Source organism: Vulpes vulpes, chromosome 9 (genome assembly GCF_048418805.1).
Source record: "Vulpes vulpes isolate BD-2025 chromosome 9, VulVul3, whole genome shotgun sequence".
Taxonomy (NCBI): domain Eukaryota; kingdom Metazoa; phylum Chordata; class Mammalia; order Carnivora; family Canidae; genus Vulpes; species Vulpes vulpes.
In genome coordinates this window covers 8,906,246-8,926,964 of record NC_132788.1, presented here as the reverse complement: position 1 = coordinate 8,926,964, position 20,719 = coordinate 8,906,246, and the positions used below count along the sequence as shown (strand labels likewise).

At 45.9% G+C, this 20,719-nt stretch overlaps 1 protein-coding gene across 2 annotated transcripts in view; it reads left to right on the top strand.

The window, feature by feature from the left end:
* Positions 1-14,892, top strand: part of CAB39 (calcium binding protein 39) — an 84,536-nt gene extending 69,644 nt beyond the window's left edge. For both annotated transcript variants that reach the window (XM_072719194.1, XM_072719193.1), the window contains exons 6-9: positions 4,128-4,187; positions 8,013-8,078; positions 11,579-11,722; positions 12,329-14,892. In XM_072719194.1, the coding sequence (XP_072575295.1) occupies positions 4,128-4,187; positions 8,013-8,078; positions 11,579-11,722; positions 12,329-12,517 (459 nt within the window). In that variant the 3' untranslated portion in view covers positions 12,518-14,892. The remainder of the gene's footprint in view (positions 1-4,127; positions 4,188-8,012; positions 8,079-11,578; positions 11,723-12,328) is intronic.
* Positions 14,893-20,719: the final 5,827 nt, after the last annotated feature.

Below are 20,719 nucleotides of genomic sequence, written 5' to 3'. Positions count from 1 at the left end.
CATCCATAAGGTGCTAGGGAATGGATTGCCATCACCCTGGAGAGAATTTTCTGGTGGATTTCCACTGGGCTTTGTTTCAGCCCAGCTGAACATTGTTAATGACTTAGATAAAGGGTGACAAAGCCTGCTTATCAAATGTGTAGGTGATGGCTGTGAAGGAAAAGATAGCAGACAATGGTGATCCTAAAATAAGGCTTCGTAGAGATCCAGAGAGGTCAGAATGGAATGGGACGATGATTGAGGTCCCTCCACTTGAGGACCTAACTGTAAATAAGGGATGTGGGAATAAGGCATAGTAATACAGTTATTATTAAATACAGTAATTACCAAATATAATAATTACTAATGTAGGCAATTTCATATCCTACTCAACCATCTCCTTTACAGATAAGGAGTCTAGAAATATTGGGTGAAGTCAGGCTGTAAAATGGGGAACCCAGAATTTGAACCCAGGCAGTCTGCCTCCAGAGCCCACTCTGAGGAAACAAAATTCTAAATATGTCCTGTAAAATTAAATAGTGTGATGCTGCTGCCCCAAAGCTACATGTGACCACATAGTGTGTGACCTAAAGAGCTGATGATGGTCTCACCGCACTATAAGCCATTAAGGTAACAACACATAAATGTGTTCCATTCCAGGCGCTACACTTTAAGAGGCACATAGACAAATAGATGACTTTCAGAAGACAGTAGATGGTGAGGGGGACTCAGAACCTGTCATGCGAGGAGTGGTTAAAGGAACTTGGACGTATTTAGCCTGGAGAAGAGAAGACTCGGTAGGGACTTGCCGTGAGAGCACTACATGTATGTGAAGTGGGATCCTATAGAAAGTGGGTTGAACCTATTTCTGTCGGCTCTGACAGTTTCTGAAAATAATCTGGGGATAGGTTTGACTCTAGCACAGGGAGAACTTTCTAACCCTTAAGAGTTCCATAGGTGAGCCACACAGTTGGAACAATTGAGTCCCTTATCCTAGGACATGGTCAAGCATCAAGGATGAAATTGGGCCGTACAGCTTGCCAAGGCTCTGTGAAATCGAGCCCTGAGCTCAGTGGCATTTCTTTGAAAACCCCAGGGCCATCTTTGCCACAGGGTGTTTGAGGCCCCAACTTACTGACTTTTAGGAATCCTTTTCAATTCATCGTACCCTAAAAGTTGGCTGCTCAATCTGCTGGGCTCGGGAGATGACCCCTACCTTTCTCCCAGTCCTCCCAAGGCCTTGGATATACTAGAATTCAGATAGGTGAGAAAGCAGAGATCTTGTTCCTCTCCACTGCTAGCTGACCCAGCACCTCGTGTTCTGGGACACATAGCACCCTGGAAATTTTGCACATTTCTGACCAATGACTGCCTGACCTTTTCCCTTTGCTCTGTTGATTTCTGCCCCCACCATGGTTTGAACTCTCTGAAGCTCTTGGCTCTAACCCGTGGGGTGAGGTTTCCTTCTCATCTCTCAGTAGGTAGAGGCTCTGCCCAGGTCCCCACCTCCTCTTTCCCTGCTTAGAATTGGCCATTTTGGGTACTGACTGTCAGCAGTTGCTCCTTTCCTGCCAGCATGTCACTCCTCTCCAGGCCCTGGTGTGGCCCATCTTGACAAGGAGCTTTCATTCTGCTGTGCATTGGAGTCTAGCTCTTTCTTCAGCAGTCTCAGAGTACCCCTTCGGTCTCTCCTAACTCAAGGCTGTTCAGATTTGATTCCTAGATTGACAGTGGTTTCCTGAAGTTTCCTGGTTTCTTGAAACCAGATGGTAATAGAATCTTTCCTAGATGGAGAGATGTTAGAGGCCCTCCCCCCCCCATTTCCTCTGTGGCCCAACTTTGAGGCTCTTGCTCCTACTTGAGACCTTTCAGAGTGGTTTCCTTACTCAAAACTTTAGTAAAAATCTGTTGCACCACGGGTTTAGGACTTTGCTTTCTAGAGCAGTATTTTCTACCTGCCTGTCCCTAAAATCAACCCGAGTTGAGGAGCCATTGTAGCCATTGACTAGCCCAGCAGTAAGGTCCCTTCCAGTCTTTGGTGTTCTCTTCTGTTAGATTATGGTAGAACAGTGAACACTGTGTTCCTTTTGCAGTACTTCCTCATATTGGTCTCCAGAGTGATTTAGCCACAAAAAAAAGTAGAAATGACACTTAGTTTTGCATGGATCCTGACACACTAATCCCTTAATTCGCTTATTCACTTGTTCATTCTGCTTACTCCACAAGCCGGAGTGCCGACCCCATGTCAGGCACCATTCTTTTCGGCAGTGGGATTCAGCAATGAACCATGCACACCCCTGCCCTTGAGGCTCCTACACAGGGGAGATCACCACACACAGATTACAGTCACATATAGAAGGAGGAAGTGCCCTTCACAGGCTTGCTTGACATTCCCTTCGAGTTCTTGTGTACCTCTGCCCCTGATAGCTGACCCCTGTGGGCCAGTGTACTAAGATAATATAAAGTCTCCTTTCCCTTCTCTGCTCCATCTCCTACCCCACATAGGGAAGCTTCATGGCATTTCTTTTCCAGCTTCTTAAGGATGCTCAAACTCCAGAAAATCTAATTGTCGATTTAATCCCCAAGGGAGATTTGGAAAAAAATAGGTCTTTCCTGGGTATACAGTCTGTACACTATCCAGCAGTTTGAACACCTGTAAATCTTTGGGGCGGATTTAGAAGCCTTCTTAAAAGCATACTTTGAAGATGACTTGTGATGTTTTCCCAAACCTATTCCCTGATTTTGTTGGTTCATTCATTTATTTGTTAAATATTAAGCTCTTACTATGTGCTGGGCCCTGCATGGGTGCTGGGAATTCAAAGATTAGTAAAAAATAGACATGACCGTTATATTTATATTACAGTCTAGCATGAGAGAGATGGTAATCAGATAATCCCGCAGACGTAGAGACAACTCTGTCCATGCTTTGGTGCTGGTGACCAGTCTGGAAGGCTTCTCTATGACAATGATGTAGGAGAAAGATTCCAGGGTGGTAGTTAGGTCAGCTGAGGGGAAAGCCTGTGTGAGGAAAGGCTTTCAGGAACGGGCAATCACAAAGTAGGTGACGGAAGAGCTCCCTGCAGGATCTCTTGAGACCTGCCAGATCCCTACGAGGGAACCAAAACTTTAGTGCCTCCCACATGTGTTTGTGCAGCATTTCCTAGAGCATTTCTCAGGACCAACATTACACTTGGACATATTTCAAGAAATACTAGTTCATTGTCACCTGGGACCCTCAAACATAAACAGCTAAGGAAACAGGGAGAATTGGTTCAGAGAGAGGGGATCGTTGGCACTAACCTTTCCAGTAGGCGGCTCTAAAGGAGTTGTATTCAGTAATTCACCAAGTAGTGGATGGACCACATGTTCCCATTCTCTTTCCCACCTGGTGAGACCAAAGGCTAGTTCGTTGCTAACTTCTAGGTCCTGAAAGGCAGAGACCACCACACCTTTTGTCTTTGTAGCCCCAGCACCCAGAACTTTACCCGGCACATAGTAGATATTTTCTGAATGAATGACCCTTAAGTGGTTTCCTGGGCTAGCCATATGGTGAGGCATCAGCTCTAGTGTGTAGTCATGCAGAATTGGACTCAAGGACATTCTGATGTTTGAATCTACGTTTTTGTAGCATTAGTCTACTTACTTAGGAGCTAATGTTTATAACATGATGGGGTTTTTAAAAACCATTCTGTCTCTGAAAACAAGATTGCATTAGATATGAAACTGAATACAACAGAATTTAGGAGGAAGAAAAGGGAACCACCAATACTTTTTCTAATGAAAGAAATTTCCTCTTTCTCTACCAGGAGCAGTACTCTATTTGACATTTTACCACAATCGTTTACTTTTATTTCACTTTATTGCTTTATTCCCTTTCTTTGAATTTTTTTTAATATTTTTCCTTCTAAGAACTGTAGACCTGTGACTAATCGCACTCATTACAATCACAGTTTCAAATTATTAATGATTTTATTTGCTCTTACCTAGAATCAGCATTTTCAATATAGTTATGTTCAAATGTTTTTAAGTATAGTGATTTTTAACAACAGTTTTTATCAGGTAAAATGGCGTGGCATGTTTTAGGATTCTCATTTCTAAAAGAAGTTGAATGCAAAACAATTGTAAAATAGTGTATTTTCTTTCTCTAGGATTTACTTACAAGACATAAATTGCTCAGTGCAGAATTTTTGGAACAACATTATGATAAAGTAAGTATATGAAGTACTATTTTAAAATTGTACGTTTTGGGACACCTGGGTGGCCCAATTGTTTAAGTGTCCAGCTCTTGATTTCAGCTAAGACCATGATCTCAGGGTTGTGAGATTGAACCTGAGTTGGGCTCAGTCCTTGCTGAGCGTGGATCCTGCTTAAGATATTCTCTCTCTCTCTCTCTCTCTCTGTCTCTCTCAAATAAAATTGTAAGTTCTGTACCAGAAATGAAAGATTTAAATTAGATTTTTATGCCAGGTACTTACTTATATTGCATATATGGTGGTTTTAAATGGTGCTATGATCATTTCTCTACTGAAACAAGGTATAGAGTGTTAACTTGGTCAGAAGCAGAATTTTATCTTTTTTATTGACACACTACCCTTTGCATCTTTTCTTGCTTTAGGGGAGGAAATAAAAGTGCTTTGATGCCAAATGACAATATACAGTTAAGACAAAAAGAAACTTATTATCAGACTTAACTTTCTCTTCCTTTCCATCAGTTGCTTACATTCCTCCTGCTTCCAGGAGAGTGAAGGGTGGGTGGCAGCTGCGAGGGTAAGAAGAACACTAGGCTCAGAGACTCAGAAGTCCATCCTCCGTATAAAGTGAGGACACTGGACTAGCCCAGCAGGAAGGTCCCTTCCAGTCTGAGTTGATGTCAGACTTCTGGTACTAAAACTCCCGGAAGCTCATGAACAATTCCGAGTGCCCTTGATCCGCACAACAGCCTTCAGGCCATAGTATCACATGCTCTCCTCCACTGCGTGCCAGCTCTGCCCCCGCCCCCACTCTGCCCATGGGTGCTTCCTTCTGCCAGACTGGTTTTACTGATGTGCTGTCCACAGTCTCGTGGATGCTCTTAGAGAAGTTAGGACACTGACAATCCACTTAAAATTCCCGTCTAACCCATGAGATTTGGCTTAGGTTTTCATTCTTCCCACTTAGTCATTTGAATTTTGGAAATTCTAGGTGTACACTGTTGATACTTCATTGTTCACACAAAGATTATGCAGGCAAAATCTGTGCTTTTGAACTCTTTTCTGTTCCTCTTTCCCTCCCACTCAGTAACATCCATCATGTAATGCTGAGTGCATAGGAAGTTCCTCATAGAAAGCCTCATGAGTGGCTTAAACATTGCTGGTCATATATTTTCAGTTTTCCATTTGGATATAGTACGTTTCTTTGCATGCATGTTGGTTTAAAATGTTAGCATGGTTATCTCAGGGGTACCTTTCTGTAGCAGAAGTGTGGGCTTTGGCACCAGACTGTCCAGAGTCTGGCTTCAAGTCCCAGCCCCACCTTGGGCGGCTGCCTACAGAATCCTCCGCCCTAAAAGAAGGCTTGTAGTAGCACCCTAACTGTTGTTGTGGGTTGTGAGGATTACTTAAGAATGGGTGCGTCGCGTGCATGACAGCAGTGCCTTGAACACGGTAAGCAGTTAGTAAAACATTGGCCAGATTGTTTTATTGACTGGCCTCAAAGATTCTGTGACTTAATATACTGGAGTCTTAGTTTTAAAGCCCATCAAAGATACAACTAACAATGACAGTGGTTCAGTTTTGTAGTAAAATATTTTTCTACATATTATTAATGAATGACATTGGTTAAAAGAATTTTAGGAAAATTTATGGGAGGCAGCTAACAGAAGTGTGTAGACCTTGTGGTCAGATCTGAGGAAGGAAAAATAAAAAATTAAATAAATAAATAGATAAATAAATAAATATTAAAAAAAAAAAAGATCTGAGGAAGGTAGGAGAGTGAGGAGCCAAGGAAGTGTGATCACACAAAACTATGTGATCAGAAATCCTGTATACTTGGGCCTTGAGCTTCCTAATAACCAAAAGCATAGAGGGAAACAGAATTAGTTAAACAATCACAATATCTATAAAATAAAACAAATTTCTCCCATTGGCGCTCTCAGGGGAATTCAGTCAGCACGGCATGTAGTGGACACATCCTTCGGGGTGACTGTAAGGCTGAACTGCAGTGTAGTTCCCTGAGCAGATCTTCAAGGAGCCCCAGCGGTGCCTGTCCTCGCCCCAGACTCCTAACCCAAGGACAAAATCACACATCCCTGGAGAGCACGTGGATTACATGTGTACTCTTCAGGCGCTTCTCTGTCAGGAGAACCTCTCGCCCCTAAGCTTACTAAGAATTAGGCAGCAGAAAATTTTATCCTGCATTTTCTGTCAAGAACTTCAGAGGTCTGGGCAGCCCCCGTGGCGCAGCGGTTTAGCGCTACCTGCAGCCCAGGGCGTGATCCTGGAAACCCTGGATCAAGTCCCATGTCGGGCTCTCTGCATGGAGCCTGCTTCTCCCTCTGCCTGGGTCTCTGCCTCTCATTCTCTCTCTGTGTCTCTATGAATAAAGAAATAAAATCTTTAAAAAAAAAAAAAAAAGAACTTGAGAGGTCCATATTCTGTGTCACTGTCTAAAGGCAGTTCTAGTTTTAATCATTGGTTTGATGATTCTTTGAGGAGAAGGTAGCATTCACATCCTCTGAAGAAGAAGTTACCATCCCACCTCTGCCGAGAGAGAAGCAAAAGAAAGAATACGTAGGCAGTTGTAGGCTAGCTCTCAGGCAAGGGTCAGAAGACCCTTTCTGTGATGGGCCGGATAGTAGATCTTTGAGGCTTCCTGGCCACGCAGTCTCTCTAGGCTCTCCTGTCTGTTGTGTTGAGAAAGCAGCCATAAGCAGTACATAAACTGACAATACGTGAGTGAGCACAACTGTGTTCCAACAAAACTTTACTCATAAAAGCAGGTGGCAGGCTAGATTTGGTTCAGGAGCTGCAGTTTGCCAACACCTGCTCTAAGTCACAGATGAATGGCTGATAAGGACCCTTGGTAAAGCAAAGGTACAAATAGTTTTAGCAAGTGTGTCTTGGCCCCTGTGTGTCCCTCATTTCCATTCCCTACCTCCTGCTTCGATCAGCTTCTTACCATGCCAGTGACGCCACGCTTGTTAGTGAGCACCATTTTGTAAATCTGGTGGACATGTGTCACTTCCTAAGTGTGTCACGTTGTGCTTTCTCTGGTCTTCACTCATGCTGTGTCCTTCCCCTTTTATCTCTGAAGAATACTCCTCCCCTTTCTAAAGGAAATCCTTGCCATTATTCAGGATTGGGCCCAAGTCCCAATTTCCCTAGGTTACCCTGCCTGTTCATCAGTGCTAAATTTCTCCTCATCTGTTTTTAATTATTTTCTCCTCTTGCTTGATGCATTGACAGACCCGGTAACTTTTCTCTTTGTGGTTGTGCTTTGGACTCACTGAAGTATTAAAAAAAAAAATAGGAATTTTCTAATCAAGAAATGAGAGAAACATTTTGAGACACTTTGAGAAACAGTTGGAGGGTAGGAGTTATGTTCTATGCATATGGAGTTTGGATGACAAAAGAGGACCAGATTTAAGCTGTATGGGCCTGGCTAGCACTGGGTAAGAGTGGGTCCCAGGAGCCGTCCTCCTGGAGGTCATCCTCGGGTGCCCTTGAGGAAGGCTGTGTGAGTGCATGAGACAGATGAGCAGCAAGTAGCCTTCGTGTGGTAGAAGTTTGTGTTCAGGGGCACCTGGGTGGCTCGGTTGGTTAAGCACCTGACTTCTGTTCAGGTCATGGTCTTGGGGTCCTGGGATCGAGCCCCACATTGCTCAGCCCCTGCTTCTCCCTGTCCCCCCGCCCCTCCCCTACTCACACTCTCTTGCTCTTCTCAAATAAGTAAAATCTTAAAAAAAAAAAAAAAAAGTGTGCTCAAGCTTTTTAATGTTCTCTACCAATCTTTAAAATAGTAACTACTGATATGTTTTTTTTTTTTTTATCTTTTAGTTCTTCAGTGAATATGAGAAGTTACTTCATTCAGAAAATTACGTGACAAAAAGACAGTCACTCAAGGTATGACTCATTTATTTTACGTAGTTAACTTTTCTTCCCCTGTGTCTGAAATTGATGTGGGGAAAGGAAGATGTGCTGGTGTGAGTCCCACACCTTTGAGAGGAGAATACATTTGTTCATGGTCAAGATTTTTGTGGAAAGGAAGGAGTTCAGCCGTGGTCCACACAGGCCACCTGGCCACCTGCCTGTTAAGTAGGGATACCAGAATGGAATATACAGAATTTTGAAGAGGTCTCTACCTCTTAGCAGTGCAGTATTTTACATTTGGAAGCCTATTTTTGGAATTTAGAATTGCATCCACCAGATGAAGGCCCAGTAGCTGTGGGACAGCACAGGCTTGTAGCATGAGGGTGGTTGGGGGTGAGGGGGTGCTGACCTTTGGGACCCACAGGGAACTTTGGCCACTTTGTATCAAACTAGGGTAGGGATGGTTCCATTTGAAATTTAAATTTAAGATTTAAAACTCTGGAACAGGGTCTGGCAAACTATAGTTCATGGGCCACATCCAGGTCCCTGCCTGTTTTTGTTAATAAAGGTTTATTGGAACACAGATATATTCATTTATTTACATGAGGCTATTTCAGAGAATAATGCAGATTTGAATGGTTGCCGTAGAGACTATATGACCCCCAAAGTCTAAAACATTTCCTATCTGGCCCTTTACAGAAAGTTTGCTGACCTCTGCTCTAGAAAATTCTCATTGCAGTTAATAAAAGCATACGCCTCACTCTGTCAGTAAGTGGTCCTGACAGGAACTATAGAGGAAATCACAGAGGATTTGGGGGGGACATCCTAATTCCATTTATACTTTTTGCCATGTCCACTTTAAATTCTACTCTGCCCAGAGTTCTTCCTGTCAGAGCTGTCTGAATTCATTTGATCAGGACTGCATTCCTGCTTCCCTTCCTGCCAGGGAGAGAACACTCTTGAAGACCTTGTCTTTTTGTGGGAATGGACTAAAGGACATCAGGAGCATCTTTTATATTTTGTGTCCTTTGATAAGAACACTCTCTACCATCCACATTTCCAAAGCAGTCCTTTCCGTATGGCCAGCTACTTCCTTCCTTTCCCTTAAGGCTGTAACTCTTACAGTGGGGACCAGTCATAGTCACAGTTTGGAAATGTGTCCCTGCTGAAATGGTCCGGTCAGGCTGGGGCACATCCCACTCATTGCTGCTGTTCGGACCTCGCCTCCCAGCCTGGCCCATAGTCCAGCATCCAGGATCCTTAATGCCTTCCCTTCTCCAGGTGTGCTAGCTAGCGATGGCTGCGATAGGTCAGTCCTTTCATCGGGGGGAGGGGGGGGCGCTACGGTACTTCTGGCAGCTGTTTAAGGACGTTTTCTTTCCTGTACATCAGTGTAATATATATTTGTAAGATTTGTGATCTAGTATAGGCTTCGCTGTGATTCTAAACACAGTAAAGTAGCCTCTGCCAACACCCCCTTTCTGTCCAAGGGCCATGACGCCCTGTCTTCCCAGCATCACGTGGACGTGAGCAGGTGGATGGAGCCTGTATCTTCTGAGGCCAAGGATGCCAGGCAGGATTGCCTAGGGTAGTAGCGTCTAGGGCCAGTATCTCTTCCCGGGAAGGGGGAGCAGGGTAGTTTATTTGGCAAATCAATAGACTTTGACCAAATTCTGAATATTTGGGCTGCTTAGATAAGGAGAAGGGCTTTCAAGACCTTTCTGCCACTTATGAATTGCCAGCATGAAAAGGAAAGTTAAGACTGCTGTTTGCAAGACCTTAGTCGTGGGCATGAAGCTAGGCTTCGGCTCCTACAGTTTCGTAATACCTCATGAATGCATGGAGCAATTTTAAGGACCAGTAGTCCTTTAAAAATGGATTTTAATTTGTACTTCCTTTTCTGTAGCTACATTGGCATTTATTATCCCTATATTTATTTTACCAGCAAATGTGAATTCCCTGTTCAAAACCTCAGACTTTTATTTTTATATCCAAAGAAATTTTTTAAATTACCAATTATCCTTCTCCAGATAACCAGATGAGCCATGTTTGGTATGTCTTTGGTTTCTATGATAGAACATGAACACCAGTAAAGCTGTAACTTTCACATACTGAATAATAACTTTTGAGTCTTCGTAAGAGTAAATACTTGTTGCTTCTTTTACCTTGAAAGTTGTGTATTTCGTGATTCAGATTAATGTGAAGCCTGAGCTTAACCTTTGCATTCTTTCTATAATTTCTTTATAAATCCTAAGTAGAATAGGTTTGTTCTCCTGCATGTCAGGTTAGTCTTGATTTAATATGATGACATGTTGCTTATCTAGAGATCAGTTGTCTGGAAACTTCCAAGTATCTAAAACATGGCCAGGAATCCAGAAAGGAATTTACCAAAATAACTGTATTCACGCCCTTTGCTGCCCTCAGACCTCTGTCAGACTCTGGTCTCTGTTCAGACTTAGGTCGCACATGCATGGCACATAGTCACACTTTCATTTCTCACTACACTCTCGTGAGATGTAAGTCTGTTATCCATTCCCACCGTGGATGATGAAACTGCGGTGCAGGGAAATTAAATAATGTGTTCAAGGTTGCATAGCTCACAGGGAGCAGGGAGCCAGGATTTGAACCCAGACAGGCTGATGATCGGGGCCAAGCTGTCTACCACTCTGCTTCTGCCTCTGTCCCTAAGGACTGCAAGTCTACCCCTGCACCCATGGCAGGCAGTCTAGAAGTTGGCATGCGGACATGAAGGGGTGACTGCTGGTTTCAGAAAAAGAAAACTAGAACAAGCAGTGACAGTTTGAAAATCAAAGACTGATATGGTATAAGAGACTCTTTAGAACCCAATAAATCCCGGAGACAGACTGTTTTTAGCTTAATTGATGTCATTAGATGATAAAGAGTCATAAAGACAAAATTGGAGTATCTTCAGGATACTTTGCTGAAGAAAGAACAGAGAAATATCATTTTTATAAACCTTCCTGAATCAGATATGAATGCATAACTTTGGCAAGCTTAAGGATAAGTGTATGGAAGCTTTGGACCTGGAACCCTCTGTCCTGGGAAGTCCAGATAAATCATTTTTTAATTAAGATTTGTATTTAAACAAGAATTATCAACTTATAAAAAAAAAAGAATTATCAACTTCTGACCATTTTCTTTGCTGGGTTTTTTGTTTGTTTGTTTGTTTGTTTGTTTTTTAACGAGATAATGTAAATGCATATTTTAAAGAGTAGGCTCTGACAGTTTCAGATTCTGGGCCGAATGTGCCTTGAAATGTGTCAAGACCAGAGAGCACTACTGGACTCTCAGTAGGTTTACCCCCACAAGAAAGGCCGTGTGTTTAAGTGGCCAGTAGCGGGCACTCGGTAACGTTAGGTCATAGTTTTCGCTTAGCTCATCAGTCTTTTGAATGCCTACTAATATTCTGTGTTTGACAGTGGTGATTGTAAAGTGAACTATTTTTTTAAACTTTAATTTTACTTGAAATCTTGATGATAATGTAAGAGTTAATTGTTTAAATGTCTTCTCAGCTTCTCGGTGAACTACTCTTAGATAGACACAACTTCACAATTATGACAAAATACATCAGTAAACCAGAGAACCTCAAATTAATGATGAATCTCCTACGAGACAAGAGTCGTAACATCCAGTTTGAGGCCTTCCACGTTTTTAAGGTAGAGTACTAGAACCATAAACAATATTTTCCTCTAGAATTGTTAATCTCCTTTCATTTACCAGTTACTGGAATATTCACCTCATTTTGGTGATCTAAGTGATACAGTTCAGTCAATGTTTATATTTGTGCAGTATAACATTTAAACAAAAATAGACCCAGAAATGGTATATCATCTGGGCTGGGGACAGAAAAATTATATATTAGAGAGGAATGTCATTTATCTTTGGCATAGAATATTATTAATCACAAAGTAAAGGATAATCAATCCATTTCTTACTGCTTTTCTTGGAGGTTTCAATACTTACAATCCATTCTAACTTTTTGTACCCAGAAATAATATCTGGCCATTTTCTTCTAAAATCAGTTTATGTTTAATACCAGCTACTGAATTTCAGAGCATGAATGAATGCGTCAGTCCTTCTTGTGCCAAAACATAAAATCCTCCCCACCACCCACCATACACCCCTCTTATAAAACGAGGTCTTCCAAAGCAGAAGCCTCTGGACCATGAGGTGAACGGGCGGCGGGCAGCTCTGCTGACTGCGGGGCCATCGCTGGGCACTTGTCCTTCCCATGTGACTCACACCAGTTTCTCTCTACACAGGTGTTTGTAGCCAACCCCAACAAGACGCAGCCCATCCTAGACATCCTCCTCAAGAACCAGACCAAACTTATAGAGTTCCTCAGCAAGTTCCAGAATGACAGGACCGAGGACGAACAATTTAACGATGAGAAGACCTATTTAGTGAAACAGATCAGGGATTTGAAGAGACCAGCTCAGCAAGAAGCCTAATTTCCAATCAACATCTAAAATATTAAATCCAAATTCAGCATTTGCTGTTAGCTATTCAGCATCAGGCGCTCTTAGCGGTTCATGAGGAACTATACTGCTATCCTGCTGTTAAGTGAACGGTTTTTCATTTTACCTTTTTTGTTTTTTTTTAGTCCGAGTTGGAGAACGTAGCTGCTGCTTTCTTGCACACTAGAGCACACGTGGACTTTCTCTTGATCTTTGTGTCGTTTCAGAGTTCAAGGACTCTGTTCGCTGTAGGAGTTCTGAACGTGGCTAGGTTCCTGAAGGCAGATGTGTAGATGGTGGTGTGGTTTAGGGAAGAAGGGGATTGCTGTTATCAGATTAAGCCTGCGTGTTTGCATTGATTTCTGTTAAAGATCCAAGCGTGGATTCATGGGAAGGTTATACGCCTTCGCTAAAGGAAGATGGAGCAAAGCTGTATTTGGAATCAGAGGGCAACTGTATCCAAGATATGAGCTTTTTGGGTGGATAAAGTTGACGTGCAAATAAATTGATAGCAACTTCTCAAAGGTGTGAAGCTTCATAAGGTCATAAGGAAAAATGTATATATGCTTTTCACAGCTTTCTAGAATTTTTTGACATTTGATTTTCTTGAGACTTGTAAACCTGGATATGTTGAAGGGTATTTGTTAATTTTACTTTTTGGAAGGTATTTTAAACCAGTAGAGCTAACAGTGACACCTTGCATTTCATTTCAACAATGCTTACAGGTTTCTTTTGTATATAATTCTTAGAATGCTCATTTCTTTTAAATGATTTAATTTGTACAGCAGAGGAATGTTACTGTATTAGTATGTAACTATTACCTAATATTGAGTTTTTGCAAAAAAAAAAAAATGAATGCTCATATGTAATTGAAATACTTCCGATCACATGAAAATGCTGATTTAACATTTAAGTATCACAGCATTAAAAGAAAAAATGGAAACCAATCCTTTGTATTCAGTTACCTACTGGGGAGCCGCCAGTCCGGCTACGTATTCCTGCGCAATGTTGGCCTTATTCATTTAAATGAGTTGTGAGTTTTGCCAGATATGGATGATCCCGATTATGCTAAATTACTGCTGATTCTCCGTGTGTGGGGGAAGCCTCTGTAGAGCACCTTTTCCTTCTTAGACTAAGTAATCCAGTACAATAGTTGTGAAACTGAATAATTAAAACTTTGGCTTCTCTTAGGAAAAGAAGAGTCCCTAGTCCTAGGTGTCCTATGGGGAAATTTTATTTTTTTTAATGTCCTGTTCCTTAATGCTGCAAATGATCAGTATTTATGAAGTAACTGATTTTGCACCACTTTTTGTTACTGTGACCACAGCAGAACAACGTCTCCTAGAACATATCTGTGTAAAGTTACTAGAATGGTCTCTGTTCATCTTAGTGATACAAAGATCACAACTAACAACTTAACAAATCAGAGTTTGCCAGTTTGAATTCAGCATGGCTGTAGCTGATTAAGAAATTTATATAATTACTCTTTGCTAGCCTCTCTCACTAATTGAATTATCAGCCAGCAAAATGAGACTCCCAGTGGATGTTTCAAGCGTGAGGTTTCCAGACCTCCTAGGAATACCAGTGGGGAAAATAGATCCAGAAAACATAGCTGTGTTTGTATTCCATCTCACTAAAAAGGCAGTCTACATTACAATTGGTTTTTCTGAGGCTGTCTTTTCCATAATCTGTGTAGAATAATTGACGTTTTTCTATCGGAAGTACAGAAAGCGATCCAAGCTCCTCAAAGTGAAAATATCCAAGATGTTTAAGAAGGGAGCAGCGGACTTGACCGTGATGCAGCCTTCCGGTTCTCGTGGTCTAGTGCTCCAAGTCTGGGTTTAGCGTGAAAACGTTAGTTTCACCAAGTGGACAAAAGGTTTCCTTGCCAGGCTCGTTCTTCGAACTTGAAACTAGAACCTAACTAGGCTTCCGCTGGGGCGTTGGCTTCGCAGCACTAGCGCCTCCGCGTGGAAGGCAGTGAGGGTGCAGCCTGTCAAAACCCACACGCTGCTGTTGCACTGGGATCCGGGCAGAGTTAAGACTCGTTTTGTTTTCATTTTTCAACAAAAATGTGAAAACATTCAAAGTTGACAAGTTGCATTTGAAGTTATGATTTAATATATTCATATTACCAAAACTGTTATACTGGAAGTGGTTTCTTTTTGTGTTATAAAGGTTTAATTTTACATGTCAGTTACAGTTACTCAATGTGATTTTTAACCCTTAAAAATAAAAAAGGTGGAGATGTATACAATTGTTAGCAATGCCGTGAAAGCATTTCCTTTCTCCTGAGGAAACAAATTTCTTATCAGAATATCTGGCTGGCCCTGTAATTTAAATTAAAATAAAATTTTGGAGAAACAGCATTGTCCGTGTTTATGGTGTCTCACAGACAGTTGCCTCTGTGTGTCTGCGAGCAGCCCCGGCAGGAGACACACCGGCACAGATTGTGTCACAGCCTAACCGGAAACCGCACGCACACCTCTGCCAAGTCTTTCTTCCTGTTCAGGGTCTTATTTTTGGTGTCAAATGCGACTTCCCCTTATGTGCTGGGGCTCCCAGCTCCCTGGCCCTGCCTCTCACGGGTCAGCACTGTCGCACCTTGTGTGATGGCTTTTTTAGACCTTCGCATTTGGGGAGCGGATCCTCCACCCACGTCCCTGTTGACCTCTTGGGAACGTACGAGGATAAGAGTGGACCCCTGGGCAGGAGGGTTATAAGTCGGGGTGGCTTACAGCGAAGGCGAGATCGCCACAGAGGCGCCCGAGCGACCGTCCGTCCTCCCCTCCACCTTGGTCTATGTGGGACCCCGCTCTCTGGGGCGATGGCACGGGACGCAAACAACCTCCTGCTTCTCTCTTCTGGGGAGTGGAGTCCCTCATCTCCAAAGATGACAGGGTCCCGTAAGGGCAGGACCTGTGACTTGCCCTTCCTCTGACCACGCAGGAGGAGGTGGCCACGCTGAGGGCTGGCCTCAGGCGTTAGCGCACATGCCGCTCCCCACCCCGCACCCACGGGGGCCACTTCCCACGCGAGGAAGACGGAGCCTCGGCCCCGGGGGTAACGTGTTGCTCTTTCGCTACGGAATCCTAAGGAGCCCCAGAGGGCGGGGGCCGGAAGAGCTTCTGCGGGCTCCATGCCTGTTCGTTCAGGAGACTAGAGGCTCTGAGGTGATGAGGGAGTAGTGCCCCCCCCCACCCCCCATACACTGGCCTCAGCTGCTGCTCGGTTTCCAAGGAATGTTCTCCCCACCGGCCACGTGTGTCCTTTACAGCAGCTTTCGGAGCCCGACACCCTCTCTCGGACCGTCCTGTTTCTAGAAGGTGTGAAGGACCCGGTTAGACGCCCCACACCCCTCAGAGCCCTCTCGGCTGGCTCCCAGCAGCCGCCCCCACGGACAGCCGTCCCTCAGGAGCCGTCTGAACGCGTCCCTCAGCTCTGCTGTGACAGGACCATCGGCTTCCGCCTGCCCCCACCAGGCCCTGAGGACCCAGGACGCGGCTAACAGGGACACGGGCCTCCAAGCCTCTCACGGAGACTTGTCCCTGCCGGAGCACACGCTGACCAAAGCGAGGCCGGCCTGTGGCTCCACAGCTGGCAGGAGGCCTTGGTGGTGTGTTTGTCCCCGCTGACCTCTAAGGCCCCACTGATGGGGCCTCACACAGGTCGCCTGTGTGATCATCGGGTGGGAACTTGACAACCAGAAGGTGGAGCACAGGCCCCGAGGGCCTGGTCACCGAGTACAGTGGCCACCAGGTTTCTGAGCAGGAGGTCATGTCCTCTGTAATCAATGAAATAGTTTTTTCTAGGTCATACCCCGGGAACACAGACGCCAGAGATTTGGGGGGAAGGTTCATGTTTTTCAACATTCCTCACAAGATGAGCTTTAGCCCCTTGCTAATAGGTTTTTATCCCCTAAGTGCTTGGTGTTCTGTGGAAACAGCGTGGTCCTGTTGTGTGTTTCAGGACCTGGGTCTGCCATTGGGTGGACATTCAGCAGGGGTAGGGGTGCGGGTCAAGGCTACAGCAGGAGCCTCAGGGCCAGCCCAGGGGAAGCTTCCAGACAAGGACGCTGGCTCCCTCTCCTTCCTCCCTGGTGGGCGCCCCCCACCCCCGCATACTCCCTCTCAATGTTGAGAGACATTTGCATCTCCCCACTTTATAAAGTCTCACCTGTGTGGAGAAGGCCGTGAGGGTCCGCTCGTGTGGACCCTTCTCCTAACCCAAGTAGTACCTTCTCTTGCTCAACTGAATCTCCGTGGGCTCCTGTGCTCTCCCGGGCCTCAGGCTGCCCCACCTTGGCCCTCTCCCCAGGGGTGTAGAGTGGGATTGGGTGCCAACCCCCAACACGGACACACTAAGAAGACCTAGCAGTGCCCAGGCCATCTCCTTAGCACCCACTTCTGCCCTCTAGAAGCTGTCCACTGTGGCCCAGGGCACCAGAAGGGTGGCCGTTACTGTCCCCAGAAGCAGCCCTCACCCCAGCCTCCTCACCCGGACCTCAGCTGGGACAGGTGCTTCCCAGGAGGAGTGAGCCCCAAAAGCACAATGCTCATGGCTTCATGGCACATCTCTCCTGATTCTTTCCCTCCAGGGCTTCCTGGGGTCAAGGCCCAGATGGTGACTAGCACTGGAACCCTGCTCCCAGGCTCCGCTTCCGGAGAAACCCGAATTAAGACACGCTCCTTTGTTCCTTCTCCTTCCCCTGTCGTCTGTCATGTCACGCGTGGGGCCTGCGAAGCCAAGCAGAGCCGCCTGCCCTTCCGTCCCTCCCGCCTCAGGACTTAGGGGAGGCTGTGGCCACGGCGTGTGTGTCAAGGCCTGACCCCAGGTACCCGTGGCCCGGGACAGGCTGCAGCCCCAGGCCTGCCGTCCGGCCAGACCCCAGGCCCCAGGCCCCAGTCAGCTGAAGCCTCCAGACACTTCTCTTTCAAAAACAGGTAGGCAGGCCCTGCTGCTGCTCCAAATCACTCTTCATGGTCGTCAAAAGTACTAGCGAGACGAGAACTCCCAATCCCCTCATGCTCTGTGTCCCTCCCAAAAGGACTTTTTTGAAAAGTGTAGTATAGGGGCACCTGGGTGGCCCCGAGGGTGAGCGCCTGCCTTGGGCCCAGGGTGTGATCCTGGGGTCCACACATCGGGCTCCCTGCAGGGAGCCTGCTTCTCCCTCTGCCCGTGTCTCTGCCTCTCTGTGTCTCTCATGAATAAATAAATAAAATCTTGAAAAGTGTGGTACGCATAACCCTACGAAATGACTGCACAGTTGGGAACTGGGGCCGGAATTAGCAAGTGTCTGGGTTTAGCTAAAAATCAGCCCCGGGCCTAGGGTGCGGCGAAGCTGGGCTCAGAGCTGCTCCCGGAGGGGCCCCCTGCCTGCAGGGCCTCCTCCGCTCCCCCCACCCTGCGCGCAACTAGATTTTTCAAAAGATCCACCGGGTGGCAGTAGAGCTCCTGGTTTCCAACAGCAGCTGAGCCTGGAGCCCGGGCATCCAGGAGGATACAGGCCCCCCCCCCCCCAGACCCCGCGGTCCTGAGTGCCCACCTGTCCCGCCTCCCGAGTGCCCTTCGGAGCAAAACAAACAAAAACCAAAAAAAAAAAAAACCAGAGGGCAGGCAAGGACTAGAGGTAAACAAAGTGCCCGAGGGGGAGGGACAGATGCAAGATACAGATGTCGCATGTGATAGGGACAGTCAAGTATGAAGGATAGAATTTAGGGGATGGGTATATGGTTGTTTTGTTTTGAAGCACCTTTATTGTTTAGGAGAATTTTAGATTTTTTTTTATTTTTTTTATTTTTATTATTTTTTTTTGAGAATTTTAGATTTACAGAAAAAAAAATGCAAAGATGGCAAAGAGAGTTTCCATCCTATTACATCGTAAATTAACGCGGCATACTGGTCATCATTCACGGACCGATATCGATGTGTCATTTTAATACTCGAAAGTTTTATTACTATTTAAAGTCCATGCTGTCCTCTAATGTCCTTAGTTTTTCCTTAATGTCCTTCCCCTGTGGCCCGATCTCACCCAGGACCCTACGTGACGTGTTTTGGTCATCGTGTCTCCTTCGGCTCCTCCTGGTGGTGCAACCTCTCAGACTCCCCTTGTTTGCCACGATGGGCATCTTGTAAGATCTCCCGCAGGTGCCACGTGTCGGGTGTTTTTTCCTGATTAGAATGAGACTGTGGGGTTTGGGGTGGGAGACGACCCAGATAGAGTGCCAGCCTCGCCGCATTTATCAGGGTGCACGCAGCCCCACGACTTATCCCTTGCCGTTGACCTTGGTCACCTGGCGGAGACGGTGTGGTCGGGTTTCTCTGTGAAGCTGCTCTCTCGAGTCTGTCCTCGGAAGAAGTCACCGTGTCAGCCCCCACTCCGGGAGGGGGGATCAGGCTCTGCTTCCTTGGGAGCAAGTAGCAAGGGTCTATATGGATTAGTTGGAGTTTTTCTGCATGAGAGATCTGTCTCTTCTCCCCATTGTGTCCATTTTCCCCTATAAACTTTCCTTGTAGAATTTTCTTCCCATGTGAAATGTTTCGTTATAAAGTGGGGTGGACGTTATAAAATGGGAAACGCCTGGGTGGCTCAGCGGTTTGGCGCTGCCTTGGGCCCAGGGCCTGATCCTGGAGACCTGGGATCGAGTCCCACGTCGGGCTCCCTGCATGGAGCCTGCTTCTCCCTCTGCCTGTGTCTCTGCCTCTCTCTGTGTGTGTCTCTCATGAATAAATAAATAAAATCTTTTAAAAAATAAAATAAAATAAAATGGGGTGGAAGCAAAAATAAATGACCCAAAAAGGGATGTTATATGCCCAAGTGCAGATCCTGCTGAACCCCAGGCGAAGCGCCACGTGTCTGGGGGAGACTGGGCCGCATGCACAGCACTGCTCCAGAGTCCGCTCTCCACCGCCACGTGGATGTCCAGCAGCAATCCCGGGGTACCAGGCCCGTGCCCGAACACACGGGGGCCCACCTGCCAGGGCCCCCCACCTCGGCTCTGCTCCCCTAAGGCAACAACCATCCTGAGTTGGTGCCTCACCTCCCACCCCCTCCTCCCATCCCATCCGGGGCAAATTCTGTTCTGCTTTGAAATGTGTTGGTCTCAGGGTTGCAAATCCAACATCCTTGGAAAAATTATGACAAGCCTTCTAAAAATCCTAAGAAAGCTCTCTCTCCCCCTCTTAGGAGACGGACTTAGAAATTCAGTGGTGTGAGGATGCAATACGGAGTCAGTATTGATTTAATGGACATTTTGCGGTAACTGGCAGGTAAATGTTTGCGGACCTTCTCCACCTAAGTCCTCCTAAAGCGTCCAAGTCAACAGAACCCCATTCTTTCAAGGTTCTTGGTTAATGGCCAACCATCCTCAGAATATTGACTGAGTGATTACCAAGTGCTCTACAAGGGTTAACTCAATCCTCATGACACCCAGATGGATAGGTGGTCTAGGATCCCGACTTTACAGATGAGGAAACGGAGGCACCGAGAGGGTAAGCCACTTGGCCAAGGCCACACGGCAGTAGGTAGCAGAGCCAGAAGTGGACCCCGCAGGCAGGATCTCTTTTCTTTAGTCCGACGCCCTACACCCTCTTCCAGTTGCCTGGTCTTCCTCCAAAAATCATCAACAAGCAGATCATTGAGGCCCGACCGTCGCCAGCTAGACCCCAACACCCAACCTTTACTGCTCACCTGCTTGTTTGCACCCATCAGCCTTTATCCCACATTGTTCCTCGAACTCTTCTTTCCCACCAATCTCTAAACTCAGGCCAAACCCTGGTGGGCATCGCATCACCAGGCGGGACCGAAACTACCCAGCAAGCAATAACTGCCCAGAAGAACTCGTGGGGGGTGGGGGCAGCCCCGGGGCTCAGCGGTTTAGCCCCGCCTTTGGCCCAGGACGTGATCCTGGAAACCCAGGATCGAGTCCCACGTCGGGCTCCCTGCGTGGAGCCTGCTTCTCCCTCTGCCTGTGTCTCTGCCTCTGTCTCTGTGTGTGGCTCTCATAAATAAATTTCAAAATCTTAAAAAAAAAAAAAAAAAAAAAAGAGCTTGTGGGCCCAGACCACCCAGAGCAGGTGGTGCTCACCGCCCGCCCACCCCCCAATTGACTATGCCTGTGCAGACAGGCCGGATCAGGGACCCAGGGGGTGACCCAGTCACCTTTACCTCATTATAGCACTAAAATCCCCACCCGA